This window comes from Crocuta crocuta, unplaced genomic scaffold (assembly GCF_008692635.1).
Source record: "Crocuta crocuta isolate KB4526 unplaced genomic scaffold, BGI_CrCroc_1.0 scaffold38, whole genome shotgun sequence".
Classification (NCBI taxonomy): domain Eukaryota; kingdom Metazoa; phylum Chordata; class Mammalia; order Carnivora; family Hyaenidae; genus Crocuta; species Crocuta crocuta.
Window position 1 is genome coordinate 4,436,197 of NW_027532605.1, and position 15,716 is coordinate 4,451,912.

At 35.6% G+C, this 15,716-nt stretch overlaps 1 protein-coding gene across 1 annotated transcript in view; it reads right to left on the bottom strand.

The window, feature by feature from the left end:
* Window positions 1-4,224: 4,224 nt before the first annotated feature.
* WDR75 (WD repeat domain 75) overlaps window positions 4,225-15,716 on the bottom strand; it is a 29,747-nt gene continuing 18,255 nt past the window's right edge. Inside the window, exons 10-21 of the mRNA XM_077780253.1 lie at window positions 15,524-15,583; window positions 15,323-15,438; window positions 13,887-14,062; window positions 12,587-12,744; window positions 12,034-12,214; window positions 11,099-11,193; window positions 10,444-10,539; window positions 9,648-9,817; window positions 9,064-9,123; window positions 6,016-6,162; window positions 5,600-5,691; window positions 4,225-4,717 (exon numbers count right to left, since the gene is read on the bottom strand). Of these exons, the coding sequence (XP_077636379.1) occupies window positions 4,513-4,717; window positions 5,600-5,691; window positions 6,016-6,162; window positions 9,064-9,123; window positions 9,648-9,817; window positions 10,444-10,539; window positions 11,099-11,193; window positions 12,034-12,214; window positions 12,587-12,744; window positions 13,887-14,062; window positions 15,323-15,438; window positions 15,524-15,583 (1,556 nt within the window). The 3' untranslated portion in view covers window positions 4,225-4,512. The remainder of the gene's footprint in view (window positions 4,718-5,599; window positions 5,692-6,015; window positions 6,163-9,063; window positions 9,124-9,647; window positions 9,818-10,443; window positions 10,540-11,098; window positions 11,194-12,033; window positions 12,215-12,586; window positions 12,745-13,886; window positions 14,063-15,322; window positions 15,439-15,523; window positions 15,584-15,716) is intronic.

Below are 15,716 nucleotides of genomic sequence, written 5' to 3' on the forward strand. Positions count from 1 at the left end.
TCTGACATTTTCTGAGTAAAATTCAAGCATAATGGTGTCCCTGCAGACAATGGAGATTTTGGTGGTAAGCAGTTAAAAGAGGGCTTGTAAGTAGCACCATGAGTGCAAGAAACTAAACCACAAACCATATAGTTTAAAAGAAAGAATCATGAAGAGACAGCTAAAAAGAATCCTCCTGGGATCAGAATCAATGTCAAAAACTGGCCTCAAAATTTACCCTGCAGAAGGACCTAAATTCAATGGGCTATATTATGGAAGAAAGAACACTCCCCATAATGTAAATAATATAAAATTGTGCAACTAGATTTGTGAGTCTTGTAATTCTTCAAAAAGTTAAATACTTACCAATTAACCTAGCAATTCCACTCTTGGGTATTTATCCAGGAGAAATGAAAATAATAAAAAGGAATGATGTACTGATCCATGCTACAGCATGAATGCTAAGTGGAAGAAACCAGCCAAAAAAGACCACATACATGATAGGATTCCATTTATACGAAATGTCCAAATACACAAGTCTATAAAGACAGAAGTATTAAGTATAATTAATTAATTAAATGGTTGCTGCCCAGGGTGTGGGGTGGGGTAGGTTGGGAGAAATGGGAAGTGGTTGCTAATGTACTGAGTTTTGGGCTGATAAAAATGTTCTGAAATCGATTGTGGTGGTGGTATACAAGTCTGTGAATATTCTAAAAATCTCCTGAATGTACACTTTAAATGAGTAAATTGTATAGTGTGTGAGTTATATCTCAATCTAGCTGTTATTTAAAAAAAACTGTATAGGCCTTACTTGGATACTGATTCAAACACACCGAAAAGCCATTTATAACAATTCTGTTAACATTCTTTAAGATGTGCTCTTGTAATTTGTCTACTTGACTGTTTTGATCAATGCCACATTAGTTTCAAGGGTATAACATGGTAATGTGACAAGTCTACATATTGTCAATACAGGCAATCATCTGTCACCATACAAAACTTAACAGTATCACTGATTATATTCCATATGTGGCAACTTTTATTCTTATGATTCATTCATTCTATAACTAAAAGCATGTATCACCCACTCCCCTTCACCCATCCCCCCAACCTCCTTCCTTCTGACAACAGTTTGTATATTCTTGCCTTCTTTGTTGTAGATTAATTGGCCATATAAGCATGGATTTTTTTCTGGGTTCTCTGTTCCATTGACCTATGTGTCTTATTTTTGTGCCAGTTTCATATTGTTTTATTACAGCTTTGTAGTATATCTTGAATCTGGGAATGTGATACTTCCAAATGTTCTTTCTCAAGACTGTTTTGGCTAGTCAGGGTCTTCTGAGCCTCCATAAAAATCTTATTATTTGGTCGAATTCTGTGAAAAATGCTGTTGGTACTTGGATATGGATTGTTTTAAATCTGTAGATTGCTTTGGATAGCATGGACACTTTAATATTCTTCTAATCCATGTTCATGGAATATCTTTCCATTTATTTGTGTTATCTTCAATCTCTTTCATAAGTGTTTTATAGTTTTCAGAGTACAGGTCTTTCACCTCTTTGGTTAGTTTATTCCTAGGAATTTTATTATTTTTGGTGCAACTGTAAATGGGATTTTCTCAGTTTCTTTCTGCTACTTTGTTGTTAGTGTATAAAAAAACAGCTGATTTATGTGTATTTTTTATCCTGCAACATTACTAAATTCATTTATTTCTAAGTTTTATGGTGGAGTCTTTAGGTTCTATGCATAGTACTGCGTCACCTGCAAATAGTGATAGTTTAACCACTTCCTTACCCATTTGAGTGCCTTTTCTTTTTCTTGTCTGGTTGCTGTGGCTAGGACTTCTAATACTATGTTGAATAAAAGTGGTGAGAGTGGACATCCTTATCTTACTCCTATTCTTAGGAAAAAAGCTGTTTTTCACCAGATTATGATCTTAGCTGTTTTCCATATATAGCCTTAGTTATGTTTAGGTATGTTCTCTCCATACATTGTTGAGATTTATCATGAATAGATGTTGAATTTTGTGAAATGCTTTTTCTGCAACTATGGAGATTATATTTTTATCCTTCATTTTGATAATGCAGTGTATCTCATTGATTTGTGAATACTGAACCTTCCTTACATCTGCCATACAAACTACTTGATTGTGGTGAATACTTTTAATGGAATGTTAAATACAGCTTGCTAGTATTTTGAGGATTTCTGCATCTATGTTCATAAGGGATATTGGCCTGTAGTTTTCTTTTTGTAATGTCTTTGTCTGCTTTTCCTATCAGGGTAATGATGGCCTTGTAGAATTTAATTGGAATCTTTCCTTCCTCTTCTCTTTGGAATAGTTTGAGAATAGACATTAACTGCTTTGTAGTCTCTTATAATCCTTTGTATTTTTGTGGTGTTGGTGGTTATGTTTTTTTTTTTCTTCTTTTTGTCCTCCTTTTTCTTGAGGAGTCTGGCTAACGTTTTATGAACTTTATCTTCTGAAAGAATCAGCTCTTGGTTTCATTGGTATTTTCTATTTTGTTGCAATTCACTTATTTCTGCTTTGATCATTATTTCCTGCTTTCTACTAATCTTAGCTTTGTTTGTCCTTTTTCTAGTTCTTTTAGGTATCAGGTTAGATTGTTTGAGATTTTTGTTTTGAGGTAGGTCTGTATTGCTGTCAATTTCCCTTAGAACTGTTTTCACTGTGTCCCAAGGATCTTGGATAGATATTTTCATTTGCCTCTCATGTACTTTCTGGTTTCCTTATTAATCCATTGGTTATCTAGTAACATGTGTTTAGCTTCCACATTTGTTTTTTAGGATTTTTTGGGGGCGGACGGAGGGAGGATTTCTAGTTTCTTACCATTGTGGTTGGAGAAGCTGTTATATGGCAATCTTAAATTTATTAAGAGTTGTTTTGTGGCCTAACATGCGAATTATCCAGGAGAATGTTCCATGTGCAGTTGAAAAGAATATGTTCTGATGTTTTTGGATGGTATGTTCCGTATTCATCTGTTACGCCCATTTGGTCTAATGTGTTGTTCCAAGACACTGTTTCCTTATTGGTTTTCTGCCTGGATGATCTATCCATTGATGTAACTGGGGTGTTAATATTCCCCACTATTTCATTACTGTCAACTTCTCCATTTAAGTCTGTTAATATTTGCTTTATGTATTTAGTTGCCCCAGTGTTGGGTGCGTATTTACAATTGTGATATGTTTTGTTGGATTGATCCTTTTATCATTAGGTAATGTCCTAGGCTCTTGTCATAGTCTTTGTTTTAAAGTCTATTTTGTCTGGGGCACCTGGGTGGCTCAGTCGGTTAAGCATCCGACTTCAGCTCAGGTCATGATCTCATGGTTTGTGGGTTCGAGCACTGTGTTGGGCTCTGTGTGGACAGCTAGCTCAGGGCCTGGAGCCTGTTTCAGACTCTGTGTTTCCCTCTCTCTCAGAAATAAATAAAACATAAAAAAAAATAAGTCTATTTTGTCTGAAATATTCCTACCTCAGCTTTTGGTTTTTTTACTTCTATTTGCATCACGTATTTTTCTACTTATTCACTTTTAGTCTGTGTATATCTTTAGGTCTGAAGCAAGTCTCTTGCAGGCAACATATAATATGTCCCCATACCCTAACCCTGTCTTTTAATGGAAGCATTTAGACCTTTAATCAATAGGTATGTACTTATTGCCAATGTTGTTTTCTGGTTTTATTACATTTTTGTTCCTTTCTTCTCCTGCTTGCTTTCCTTCTGATTGATAATTTATGCTTGGCTATTTTTTGTGTAACATCCCAAGTATATAGCAGTCTACATTAAGTTGGTAAACACTCAAGTTGGAACATATTCTAAAAGAACTTTTTTACTCCATGTTTCATGAATGTAGAAATATCTTATAGCTTTTTTCTAATTTTCCTATTTATAATTATGCTCTTTCTCTTAAAGAAGTCCCTTTAACATTAAAAAAATTTTTTTGACAGAACATGTGGGAGCAGCAGAGGGGCAGAGAATCCCAAGCAGGCTCCATGCTCAGTGCAGAGCCTGACCTTGACTGTGAGATCATGACCGGAACCAAAACCAAGAGTCACTTAACTGACTGAGCCACGCAGGCACCCGTTAACATTTAAGTGGTGATGAATTCCTTTTAACTTTTATTCAACAGAACTTTTTTTCCCCTCTCCTTCTATTCTGAATAACCTCCCTAGGTAGAGTGTACTTAATTGTAGGATTTTTTTTTTTTTTTTTTTTTTTACCNTTATACCTCCAAATTGCAGATAAGGGGACATCTGCTGTAATCACTTGTGAGAAAAATATCTAGCTATTTTAAAGGCTGATGTTACTCAAAAATGAGATGGTGTCCATGTGAATGCACCCAGCAACATTAAGCATGATGCAAAGACAGCTTTGAATTATCGAATTATCAGTTACTTAAAATGTAAAGCCTGTTCATACTTAATATTTTAAGAAGAGAAATAACAGTAGATGCTTTTGGAGTATCAACATACAATAAAAAAACACAAAGTGCAAGAACCTTCCCCATCTCCAAGGCTCAAAGGGCAGTTATCCAGCTGTAGTCTACTTTTCTAAATTTTCTTAGTTCTTTTTCTTCAGATTTTGACAACTGATGTAGAAGGTCTTCTCCCAAATCTGTGTTATTTGTATCTGGGATCTTTTCAGTAAAATCATTTTCTTCATCTGAATCATCACTTTCTTTTCCTTCTTCCATATCTACATCTTCAGGAATTTCTTCATCACTTTCATAACAACAAAACAAAATATAAACAATATTAAAAAATGTTTCTAAATAATAACTTTCTAACTTAAGACACCTATGTAGAAATATAACCATACTGGGAAAGTAGTGAAAAATCTTGTTATTAAGCACACTTTAGAAACTATGGGTTAGGGTGCCCAGTTGGTTAAGCATGTGACTCCTGACTTGGCTTAGGTCATGATCTCATGGTTCGTGAGATTGAGCACCATGTTGGGCTCTACACTGTTTGGGATTCTCTCTCTATGCCTCCTCTGCTTTCTCTCTTAAACAAATAAGCATGAAAAAAATTTTTTATAAATTATGGGTTATTATAAAAAACAGGTGTGTAATTTTTAATTATAGAACAAATCCTTAAACCATACACACAAGAGATCGTTCTAAAAAATATTCTCAATGTATTCTATTTACTTGGCTTAATAGTCGTATATCCCTTAACTGCATGTTAAAGCTTAAAGAGAAATACAGTTGACCACTGGACAACATGGGTTTAGAATGTGCAGATCCATTTATATACAGATTTTTTTTGGATACAGTACAATACTACAAATGTATTTTCTCTTCCTTATGATTTTAATTTCTTTTCTCTGGTTTACCTTACTGTAAGAACACAGTATATAACATAAAAAGGTATGTTCACTGACTGTTAACGTTAATGTTATTGGTCAGACTTCCAAGCACCAGCAGACATTAGTAGTTAATTAAGTTTTGTAGGAGTCAAAAGTTACACCTGGATTTTTGACTGTGAGGGGGTCAGTGCCCTAACCCACACACTGTTGAAGCCTCAAAGTGAAAGAACATTCTAATAAAAGATAACCATTCTGTTTCCCGAAGCAATATCTAAACATTTTAAAAACTGCTTTACCTCTTGGTCTCCTTAGATAGCAGCAGTGAACTTACAAACTTGGAGCAGAGTAAAGAAGCAGATGGCAAAACATGGGCTGGAGTATGAAGTAGCTAAAGTAAAAAACCCAGAAAAACAGAGTTTCATTTAAAATGATTTAATGCCACCAGCTGAATGTAACAGGCTTTCTCTACAGAAAAACCAAACCCCCAAAAATGTATTCCCGCCTTCTGACACTTATGCAAACAATAATGCCACCCCTCAGGTCAGACCACAATAATCTGGAATTGTAAACTTATGCTATTTGGTTTGGGTATTAAAACTGCACAGCATACAAATAATTATTCAAAAATTATCTGTTATAAATTGATTATATAAAAACTATAGCTTAAGGTGCTTTAACATATTTAACCTGTTTCATGTTGTGAATCACTCACCTCGCTAATTGCAGGTATGTTTTCTGTTAAGGGTAGTTGTACCAGTTCACACTCCAAAGCCTCATTTATTTTTTCATCCTGCTGTTCCCTGTGCTTTCCCAGTATGAAATAAAATGGGGTTGTTGGAAGACTTTCTTCTGCTAGTAGCTGAAAGGATTTAAGACAAAGGGAAATTTCTTCAATAAAGAGGAAGAATTGCCTTTGACATAAAAATGTACTCAGTTCTAAAATGTCAAGGAATGGAAGGAACTTTAAAAATTATCTAGTATTATTCTTAAATTTTATAGGTAAAGCAACTGAGGTCTAGTAGCCCACTTAAGGGAAAACTGGACATTTGAAAGAACAAAATACATACCACTGCTTCTCCCCCAATGACATGATAGCAAATGAGTTTTTAAAAGGACATAAACCCACAGGAAAGAATATAGGTAAATAATAACATGTTGGAAAGTGGAAAGCAGGTTCAAGAGTGGTAAGTAACCTAGCAGAGACCTGAGAAAGAATTCTAAGCTGGCTGGGGAAAGCCAAGAAGCATCCTGACTTATACTGTGGAATCCTGCAAATACTCAGGAATTGGTACTAACAGTACCTCAGGAAAGGGCTAACAAATAACCAGGGAGCCCGGCTGAATGTCTATTTAGAGAGGACTCCGATCCCTAGACCTTCTGAGCCCCAGCAGAGGGCGGGAAGCACATTCTTGGGAGAGTGGAACAAAAGTGTGTCTAAAGCGCAGTGCCTGGGGGGCCGGTGGCGGTGTCTCCACAGCTGCAGGCAGCCGTGCTTCGCAGAGCGTCCTTCCAGGTTGATACCCTCTAGGCAAAAACTCAGGAGAATTTTATCTGGGCAATCACAAAAAGACCTAAAAGTAATGACTTTGGAGACTTTCTCAAAAACAGCCACACAGTAGAGGCCAACAGACAAGTTCTACTTAGGCAAAGACCTTCCAAATGACTTTTCTGATCACTTTTGAATAAAGACAGCCAGCCAAGAATCATCGGACTCTGATGAAAACCTCTGAAATGAAAGATACCAAAACAGATGGAAAACACCCCAAACATGGATATGGGAGTACGCAAAAGAGAAAAAAGCAGATTAGATGATAAAGATGAAGCAATCTCCCTGAAAGTAGAAGGAAAACAGGCGGAAAAAATAAGAATATTAAAGTGCCCTTCTAGAAAGTACAGCACTAAGTAACAAACAGAAGAACAGAAAATTTAAGGCAAAGAAATAATTCTTTTTTAGTCATTTCTTACATTAAAACTCTCCAAGGGGTGGGGAACCTGAGTGGCTTTGTTGGTTAAGTCTCTGACTTTGGCTGCCCAAGTCATGATCTCGTGAGTTTGAGCTCCCCATCAAACTGCGCCAACATCATAGATCCTACTTGGGATTCTTTGTCTCCCTTTCTCTCTGCTCCTCCCAGGTTCTCTCTCTCAAAAATAAAGTAAAAAAACCCAGAACTCTCCAATGGGCTCCACATTTTACTTGGAGGAAAAGCCCAAGTCTCTCTTTTCATCAAGGCCTACTTTGCCCTACATAAATTGGCAAGCTGCATCCCACACCCATTTCCTCTATTCCTCCATATATAATGCTGTTTTTTTTTTTTTTTTTTTGATGGGGGGCAGGAGTAGAGGGAGAGAGACTCTTAAGTTGGCTCCCTGTTCAGAGAAAAGCCCGATGTGGGGCTTGCTCCCATGACCCTGGGACCATAACTGAACCAAGAGCAAGAGTTGGACACTAAACTGATTTAGCCACCCAGGCACCCTCTTACCACTTTCTAAATAAGTATTATATATTTTACTTATTTCATGCTTGTTGTATCTTGCTGCTGGAGTGTAAACACCATAATATTAGAGACGTGTTTTGCTTACTGGTGTACTCCAATCATTCAGAACAGTCCCGGGCCTATAGATATTCAACAATAAATTGTTGAACGAATTCAAGGGGTTTTCGGAGAAAAATAAAGCTAGTTTACAGATAAAGGAATAGAAATAAGAATGGTATTAGACTTCCAGTAACACCCAAAGCTATAAAGTACGACAACACCTTCAAAGTTCTAAGAGAAAATGATTTTCAACCTGAAACTTTTTAGAGCCAATCAAATGGGAGAGAACAGAAACATTTCCAAACATACAAGGTCTTAAATGTGTCTCCCATGAACTAATACAAAGTGCTTCATCAAAGCAAAGGAATCAGAGAAAGGGGAAAGCTATATGATCTACTACAGTAGAGGTAAAATGATTCCCCAAATGATGGTGATTATAGATCCTTTAATGACTACTGTATAGAAAGTTTATAAGTTTATAGAGCAATCAGTCCAGACTGCAGCAAATCAGAGGCTCTTGGAAATATTCCTTCAAGATGTGAAAGAATACCTAGTGTATCTAAAAATACTGAGAGAATATTTACACAACTTGAGTAAATATAAAACTATACAAATAAAGAATATAATCATTAACTTCAGAGAAAACAAAGTTACAAATAAAAGAAAAATAATCTGTTAGTTATTACATGACTCGGCTGTGAATTGTTACTAGTTATAATGAATATTGACACCCGATTTATCTATACTGAGAAAAGCATGTGTGTGTTATGTACATAAGGGAAGTGGTGGTGTGAAAAAAAGTAACAACTTGATCAGTTAAAAGACAGTAATTATATCTGAAAAATCCAGAATTAGTAATATAGACATGTTTCGTAGAGCTAGGGAGGCAAATAAACTCTGGCTAGAAGAGTTGAAGGTGATGATCTTTGTGGGTGATGGCAGTGATGTTAGCAAGTTTACCCAAAAGTCTTGTATAACTATGTGATTCTTTAAGTCACAAGTATATACTTTTTAATATTACAGACTAAAACTACATTTTAGAAGAGTAAATATAACCTCAAAAGAGGCCAAGTAGCTTATAAGTGTATGTTTAATTCCACGTTATTCCACGTTAGGAATTCCATGTTAGGGTAGGTGGAACATTCTTCTCATAGCTGAATTCAAATAGCTAAGGTTATCTGTGTAGGGAGGCAACGTAGTCTGCACTGTTAGTGGCTAAAACATACCTGTTTGCTTGTTGGTGTGAGTTTCTCTTCTGGAGACTTTGTACTGAATGTCAATAAACTCTGAAAAGAGATTAATGATGCAAAATCTAAAGAAAAATTTGTTGTGGAGTTAAAAAATGAGGTCAATACTTCATCTTGATATGTATATCTGCCCAAATAGAAGACTTAAAACATATTTAGTAACAGCTGTGACAGTTACAAGATTGTTCTCAGAAATCTTATTTAAGAACTGACTAGTAATGAAATAGAATTCAACTCATGGATCAAACAGAAGCCATACTTATATTTATTATCTATCTATCTATATCAACCACACTAATAACTACCATTTAAAGTATTTTAGTTGTCTTCTGCCTTTCCACTGTCACGGAGAGAATGCAGACAACACTTAGAATCTAAAAGGTATGGGGTAAAGTGGTGCAAATACACTTACACTGGTAATACTGCTGTACTGAGCATACTGGATTCCTTCTTCTGGGAAGTAATCCTTTAATACAACTGTTCCACCAGTTATGGGCTCAAATATCAAATCAAATGAAAATTATATATACAAAGTGGTTCTCTTTTTGAGGTGGGATGGTTACCTGAGATTTTGTTAGGAAATAAAACTGGGATCTGTTCAGCCATTGGTAAGCTTCAGAGGTGAATGATTCAGGGACATCTCGTGGAACAAACACTCCCCACTGGACTTCCTCTCTGGAGATATTCTTTTGAATATACAATGGCCTTGGCTCACTAGGTTTAAATACAAACACTAGAGGGAAAAAACAAACAGACAATAACATTTTGCCTGCAAAGGTTAGTTCCAGCTTAAGGTTAGCAGACCACACTAATCCTGGGACTTACCCCATTGAGTAAATGGCCCAGGTCATGATTATTTTAGGCTCTGATTCAACAACTATCTACTGGGTGCCTGCTACGTGCCAAGCAGGTTAGGAAAGAGGTTATGAAGATTAAAAAAAAAAAAGGAAGAAGAATCCCCGTTCCAGAGACCAGGTCCTACTGCAGAAGACAAGATAAAATGCAATAATATTTTGGTGTCTAAGTACCAGAACAGGATCTGTAGAAAGTTTTTCAAGAGCATAGAGAAAGAAATGATTAAAGCTTCCTGAAATGCTTCAGATGGGCAACATCTCTCTTGGGACCTTTGAATTGAGTGGGACTGGCATGTAGAAAAATGAGGGATGTAGTGGAGCCCTCTTAGAAGTATGAATGCATTAATAACAAGATGTTGGAGTAAGAACTCAAGAAAGGACAACAGCACACCTCAAATAAACATCTGATTTAAAAGCAAGACTAACTCAAATTATATTGAAGATGTTAAAAAGAAAAGTTTGGTAATAGATTTCGTCTTGTTATCAAAGTATGGTCTGTACTTACAGTCTGAACCCACTGAAGACTGAGAGATTGCAGCAATATTCTCTGAATTAGGATCAGGTTCCATAACTCTAACATTTAATTTTGCACTCCATTCCACTGGGGGGAGGGGGGGGGCGCAGAAAAAGAGCAAGTTACTTCTAAGAGATTCACCAAAAGCTTTTTTTAAGCTTGTTATTTAAAGCACATACTCCATTTTTACTGGGATAATCAACTCTATTATTCTTAGGAAGAGGGATTTTACACTTCCAAATAACATACGGTAACAAACTGAAAATGTCCGTGGAAGGCTGCACTAAAGCGATGGGCAGGAAGTGGAAAAACAAAGTATTCCTTCCACATACTATAAAATAGTTATCGTTTCAGTGCTTTTCCACAGCTGCTAAACATGGGCAAAATGTTAAGCAGAATCACTGTAGAGAATATAAAGAGACTATCACATACATTCATTACTAAGCAACCACCAAAGCTTCCAAACATATTCAACTGAGTAAAATACCAACAAATGAAAGGAGTAAATATAAGTAAGTCCACATTTGTTAGGTTTGTTAAAGGGTACATTCAAAAATTATATATACTCTCTGAATAGAGACCTAAGATAAAAATGTCAACGTTTGATGGCTACTTATATGCTTTGCCAAGTAAAACAATACCTTACATGCACAACTGAGCAGATTCCAACAGCAAAGAATGCCATTTTCAGTAGTACCAAGAAGATACTTTGAACAAGTCAGTCTCCCAAAGCAAAGGTGCCTATGTTAAAACCACAAGGAAGTTAACTGTCAGTTTCAGCACACTGAGTATTGGACTGCAGACTTCTAGTATAATTTTACACTATGCAGATTTTTAGATAGACATGTATTTTGTTTAAGACTATCCTGCAGAAAAAAGGGGCAAAGGAGACTAAAAGAAAAGGTTTACTCTGCTCTTTTGTTTCTTTGTAAACACAGGTTTAATGAAACAGTTTCACACAGTTTTTTCCTCTAATATGCTGCACAGTATAATTGATGCATATTATAGACAACATGTATGTAAAATGTACAAGGGTATTTAACAAAAAACCTTTTTTATGCTCATTTAACATAGAGGAAGAAACAATACGAATTCTGAAGGAGGTTTTATAAAGCAAAATATGTTGGGAATTAAAAACTATTGTTAGCCACCTGCCAGTCTGTCCTCAAATGCCAGTTGTTGAAGTAAAATACCAGATAACTGCTGCTTTTTCTTTTGTCCTTCTTAGATACAAGTTTGAGTAGGACATTGTTTTTAATGGCAAAACAGAAGATAAGCATTGTTTGGATTGACTGAGGGTTATTAGCTTCTATTATGCAGCACAACCATGAAAAGTATTTGTTATAAAGAAAAAAATTTTGTAGGTCAAGAGTTAAATGTTAATCCTGATTTTAGAAAGGGGTAAAATCACAGTAAATGGTTCACACACCTGAAATTTTTAGCTTCTCACCATTCTGGTTTGCTGCTGACCCCCCAATGACCCAGACTACCTTTAGTAGAAGCATAAATTACCAATAAAGTTTATGTGGAAAGACCTGTTTAAATTAAAAACAAGTATGACATACTCCCCAAATTATTTACCTTATTTTCCCAGCTCGTTGACAAAATGTACGTTTAAGTTCCCATGTCTCTGAATCCCATATTGTAACTATTTCCTCAAAACTAACTGCTAGTAAAGAGCCATCTTCAGAGAAACAACAGTTAGTTGCTTGGTATTTGTGATAACTACCCACAAAATCACAGGTCCAGCCAACAGCTTTTTCTGCGGAAACATACATCATATAATTCAGAAATGGTATAAATTCTAGGTAATATTTTAGAGTAGTTATAAGCAATAAGGATTACAAAAAAAGAACAAAAAACCCGGCTCTCAGAAACTTTAGTTAGAAATGCTATAAAGCATTGATTGGTTTGAAATTTATGCCCATTCCTGGAGATCCTGAACTCCCTCTAGTGGAAGAGTGAAGGAATTGTTTTTTTTTTAACTGTATCCTAACAGTCAGCACTTGATTAATCAATACCCACAGCATTGAATAAGGTAGAAAATGTCCTTCTAGAATGAATACAATTCATGAAAGAGATAAACATCAATTTTTAAGACTATGCACTGACATACCATATTTAATTAACTTACTGTATATATCAGAATCATCTGTTAATATCCATACTTTGAAGTGACCATCTTTACTAGCTGTAACCAAGATGGGGTTTTCAAATTTTTCTGCATTACAGAAACAGAGAGCTGTGATGTGGTCTTCATGTGGCATATTAACCTTTGTATTGAGAACAAACCTAACAGAAAGGAAATCACCAATTTATTTTTACATCAGAACAATATGATATATACTGTCATGTAAGAATTTCTTATGGTATCTTTTATAAGAGCATCTTTAGGAACAAGCAGCTGATACATTATCTAGACTGACAACAGTGCTCTACCTCTAATGGCCACAAGATATAAAGAGTTCTAACACGTTATCTCTGCCTTCCTATAACTTACACAATATAGAGATGACGTATACGGTCAACTTATGGTGAAAGCCTACTGTACTAAACTCTGCAAGAAAATGGCACAGAACTCAGATGTCTTACCCCCTACCTTTGAGAATAAGCAAAAAATGGAATGGCTGTTAAAGCCCCTACTTGTGGCAAGAAAATACAAAAAAGAGAACTATCTATTCAAATTGCCCTGGTCAATATTTAACATTTACAGTCATCCAAATTACTTCTTAAAGCCTGTTTCCAGCTTGACAGCTGCTACGAATAAAAGATAATCTATGTTAGCATGGTGTACTTAAAAGAGCATCAGGCCAAGACTGTCTTGTGATTTTTTAAAAGTCCATGTTTTAAGAAGTGACTAGTGACAATCTATTAATCCCTCTGGGCCTATTTCCTCATCTGTAAAATGTAGAAAATAAGTTTATCTTATAGTATTTCTCTGAAGATCGGTAGGACAAAAGCACTAAGCCTAATTCTTGGCACATAGCAAGGATCTGATAAATGGCTACTATAATCAAGGTATGAGAAACTAGTGAACCTCCTATCTAATCAAAACATGCAGGTTACACTACAATACACCTCTGCTGCCTACCACAGCTGTCCTTCTGAAGGAGATGGTACAATGTTAATAAAAGAGCAAAGGAACTAAGAAATTTGGATTCTAATTTTGAATCTGCTTGAAGTTAGGTACTATGTTCTTGAGGGTGTCACTTTTTCATGTTTCTTCATTTATGCATTGAGATGAGATTAAAACTTGGAGGACACCAATACTTTCCCAAAGCAGAAAGCTTAAAGACTTTATTAGGAGAGTAACACCTTTCTCATTTCTCTAAATCTAAAATTTATCAAAATGAAACATTTTAAAGACAAATAAAGTCGTAAAATAGTCAAATATTTTCCGTTCTGAATTTAAACGGCCACATAGACAGTATTACCCTTGTGTTTTCTTATTATACATCCACAGTTTCATCTGCAATTCAAGCTCTGTTTCCTTTTCTTGACGTTGTTCCACTGTTGCAAGCCAGTTACCATAACAGCCAAATGCAGCCTTTGTTAGCTCGATTTGGATCAGGCCATAATCATTGATATATTCTTGCTGTATAATATCTAACTGAAGGGTTAAAAAAAATCCCAAATGCTTATTAATGTAAAAACATATATGTTCAAGTTTTCAAGGAATGGTAATTAACTACAGATAATTTCCAGAATCTATAGTAACAGGTTTTTTTTAAAATTTTTAATGTTTTATTTAGTTTTGAAAGACAGAGAGAGAGACAGCATGAGCAGGGGAGGGTCAGAGAGAGAGGGAGACACAGAATCTGAAGGAGGCTCCAGGCTCTGAGCTAGCGGTCAGCACAGAGCCCGACGCAGGGCTTGAACCCACGAACTGTGAGATCATGACCTGAGCTGAAGTCGGATACTCAACTGGCTGAGCCACCCAGGCGCCCCTATAGTAACAGGTTTTTATAAAAAGGAGCTATTTATTAGTTATGGATATCAAAACTGCCATTATTAAGCACATTATATAGTACCAGTTCAGTAGCATTTATTCTTCAATGACCTTAAATTTTAGTGATGACTGACTCATTTACATGATACAACAGAACCTTTAGTTGATAACGCTTTTCTCTTGTTTCTATAAAGAGCTTTACATAAAATCTCAAGGTTAAGTTTTGTATCATTAAAAACAAGGAGACCAAAAATAAAATCTATAATTTTTAGGAGGTGAAGAAAGACAACAATAAGTAAACAGAATTTTATTTATGGTTGTTTCTTTTATCCTATTCACTTGTCTCTTTACTAAATATGTATCAAGTAACTATTATTTCCATGCACTGTACTGGAAATGTACAAATAAATTTCCTTTCTTTGAAGGGTTTAAATGCAGGGGAGTGAAACAGATCAAGTGTACAGCTGCTATGACAAATCTATAAAGGGTACTGTGGGGCACAAAGCAGCAGGAATCTGGAGTGTATTTATCAGGATTAATAAGAAGCATCCCTCTTTACACTGAAAATTTTATGACACTTTACCACAAAGCAGAGACATATTTGTATTTACAACCGTCATATTCTTATTTCCTTACTCTTGTGACTCAAAGGCACAGATGTGTGTTACAGATAATTAGAATGCAGTCCAAAACATAATCAAATAGAGAGCCAGCATAGAAGCTGACTGACTTACATGTAGATTTAATTTGCAACCGTGGCCTCATTAGAATTACGCTGTAAACAATTCAACTAAGTAACCAGATAGTATTGATAATGTCCAAGTAAACAAAGGCACAGGGTCTTATTTTAGAAGCTACTTGACCCTAGTGATGCTGTTGGGAACTTTCATTAGTTTTAAGGTTAATGGATCAAAATCTTACATTGTATAACTGCTTATCATGTTGGAGAGAATAAAACTGCAAATGGCCAGGTTTTCCATTCAAAACCAAAGCTTTAGTTCTGGGATCAACCATCAAACCGGTAAAGATATTGCTGTCTGCAAAAGAAGTGACGAGCAACAGTTAAAATCATACAAATAGTCACACTTCTAAAATGTGCAGACCCACCGGGTTTTGCAATACCTTTCACTAGGCCTTGAATTACTGCAGAAGCCTCAAGGTTTCTGTGAATGATGATTATTTCTGTGGGTAAACAAAATAAAACAAAAAACAAAACCATAAATTGGTTAGAACTTCAAGGTAAAAAAAAGTCAATGGACTTTGTCATTCTAAAATACACCAGAATACAAAATAACTCAGTATGTTCAATTTACTC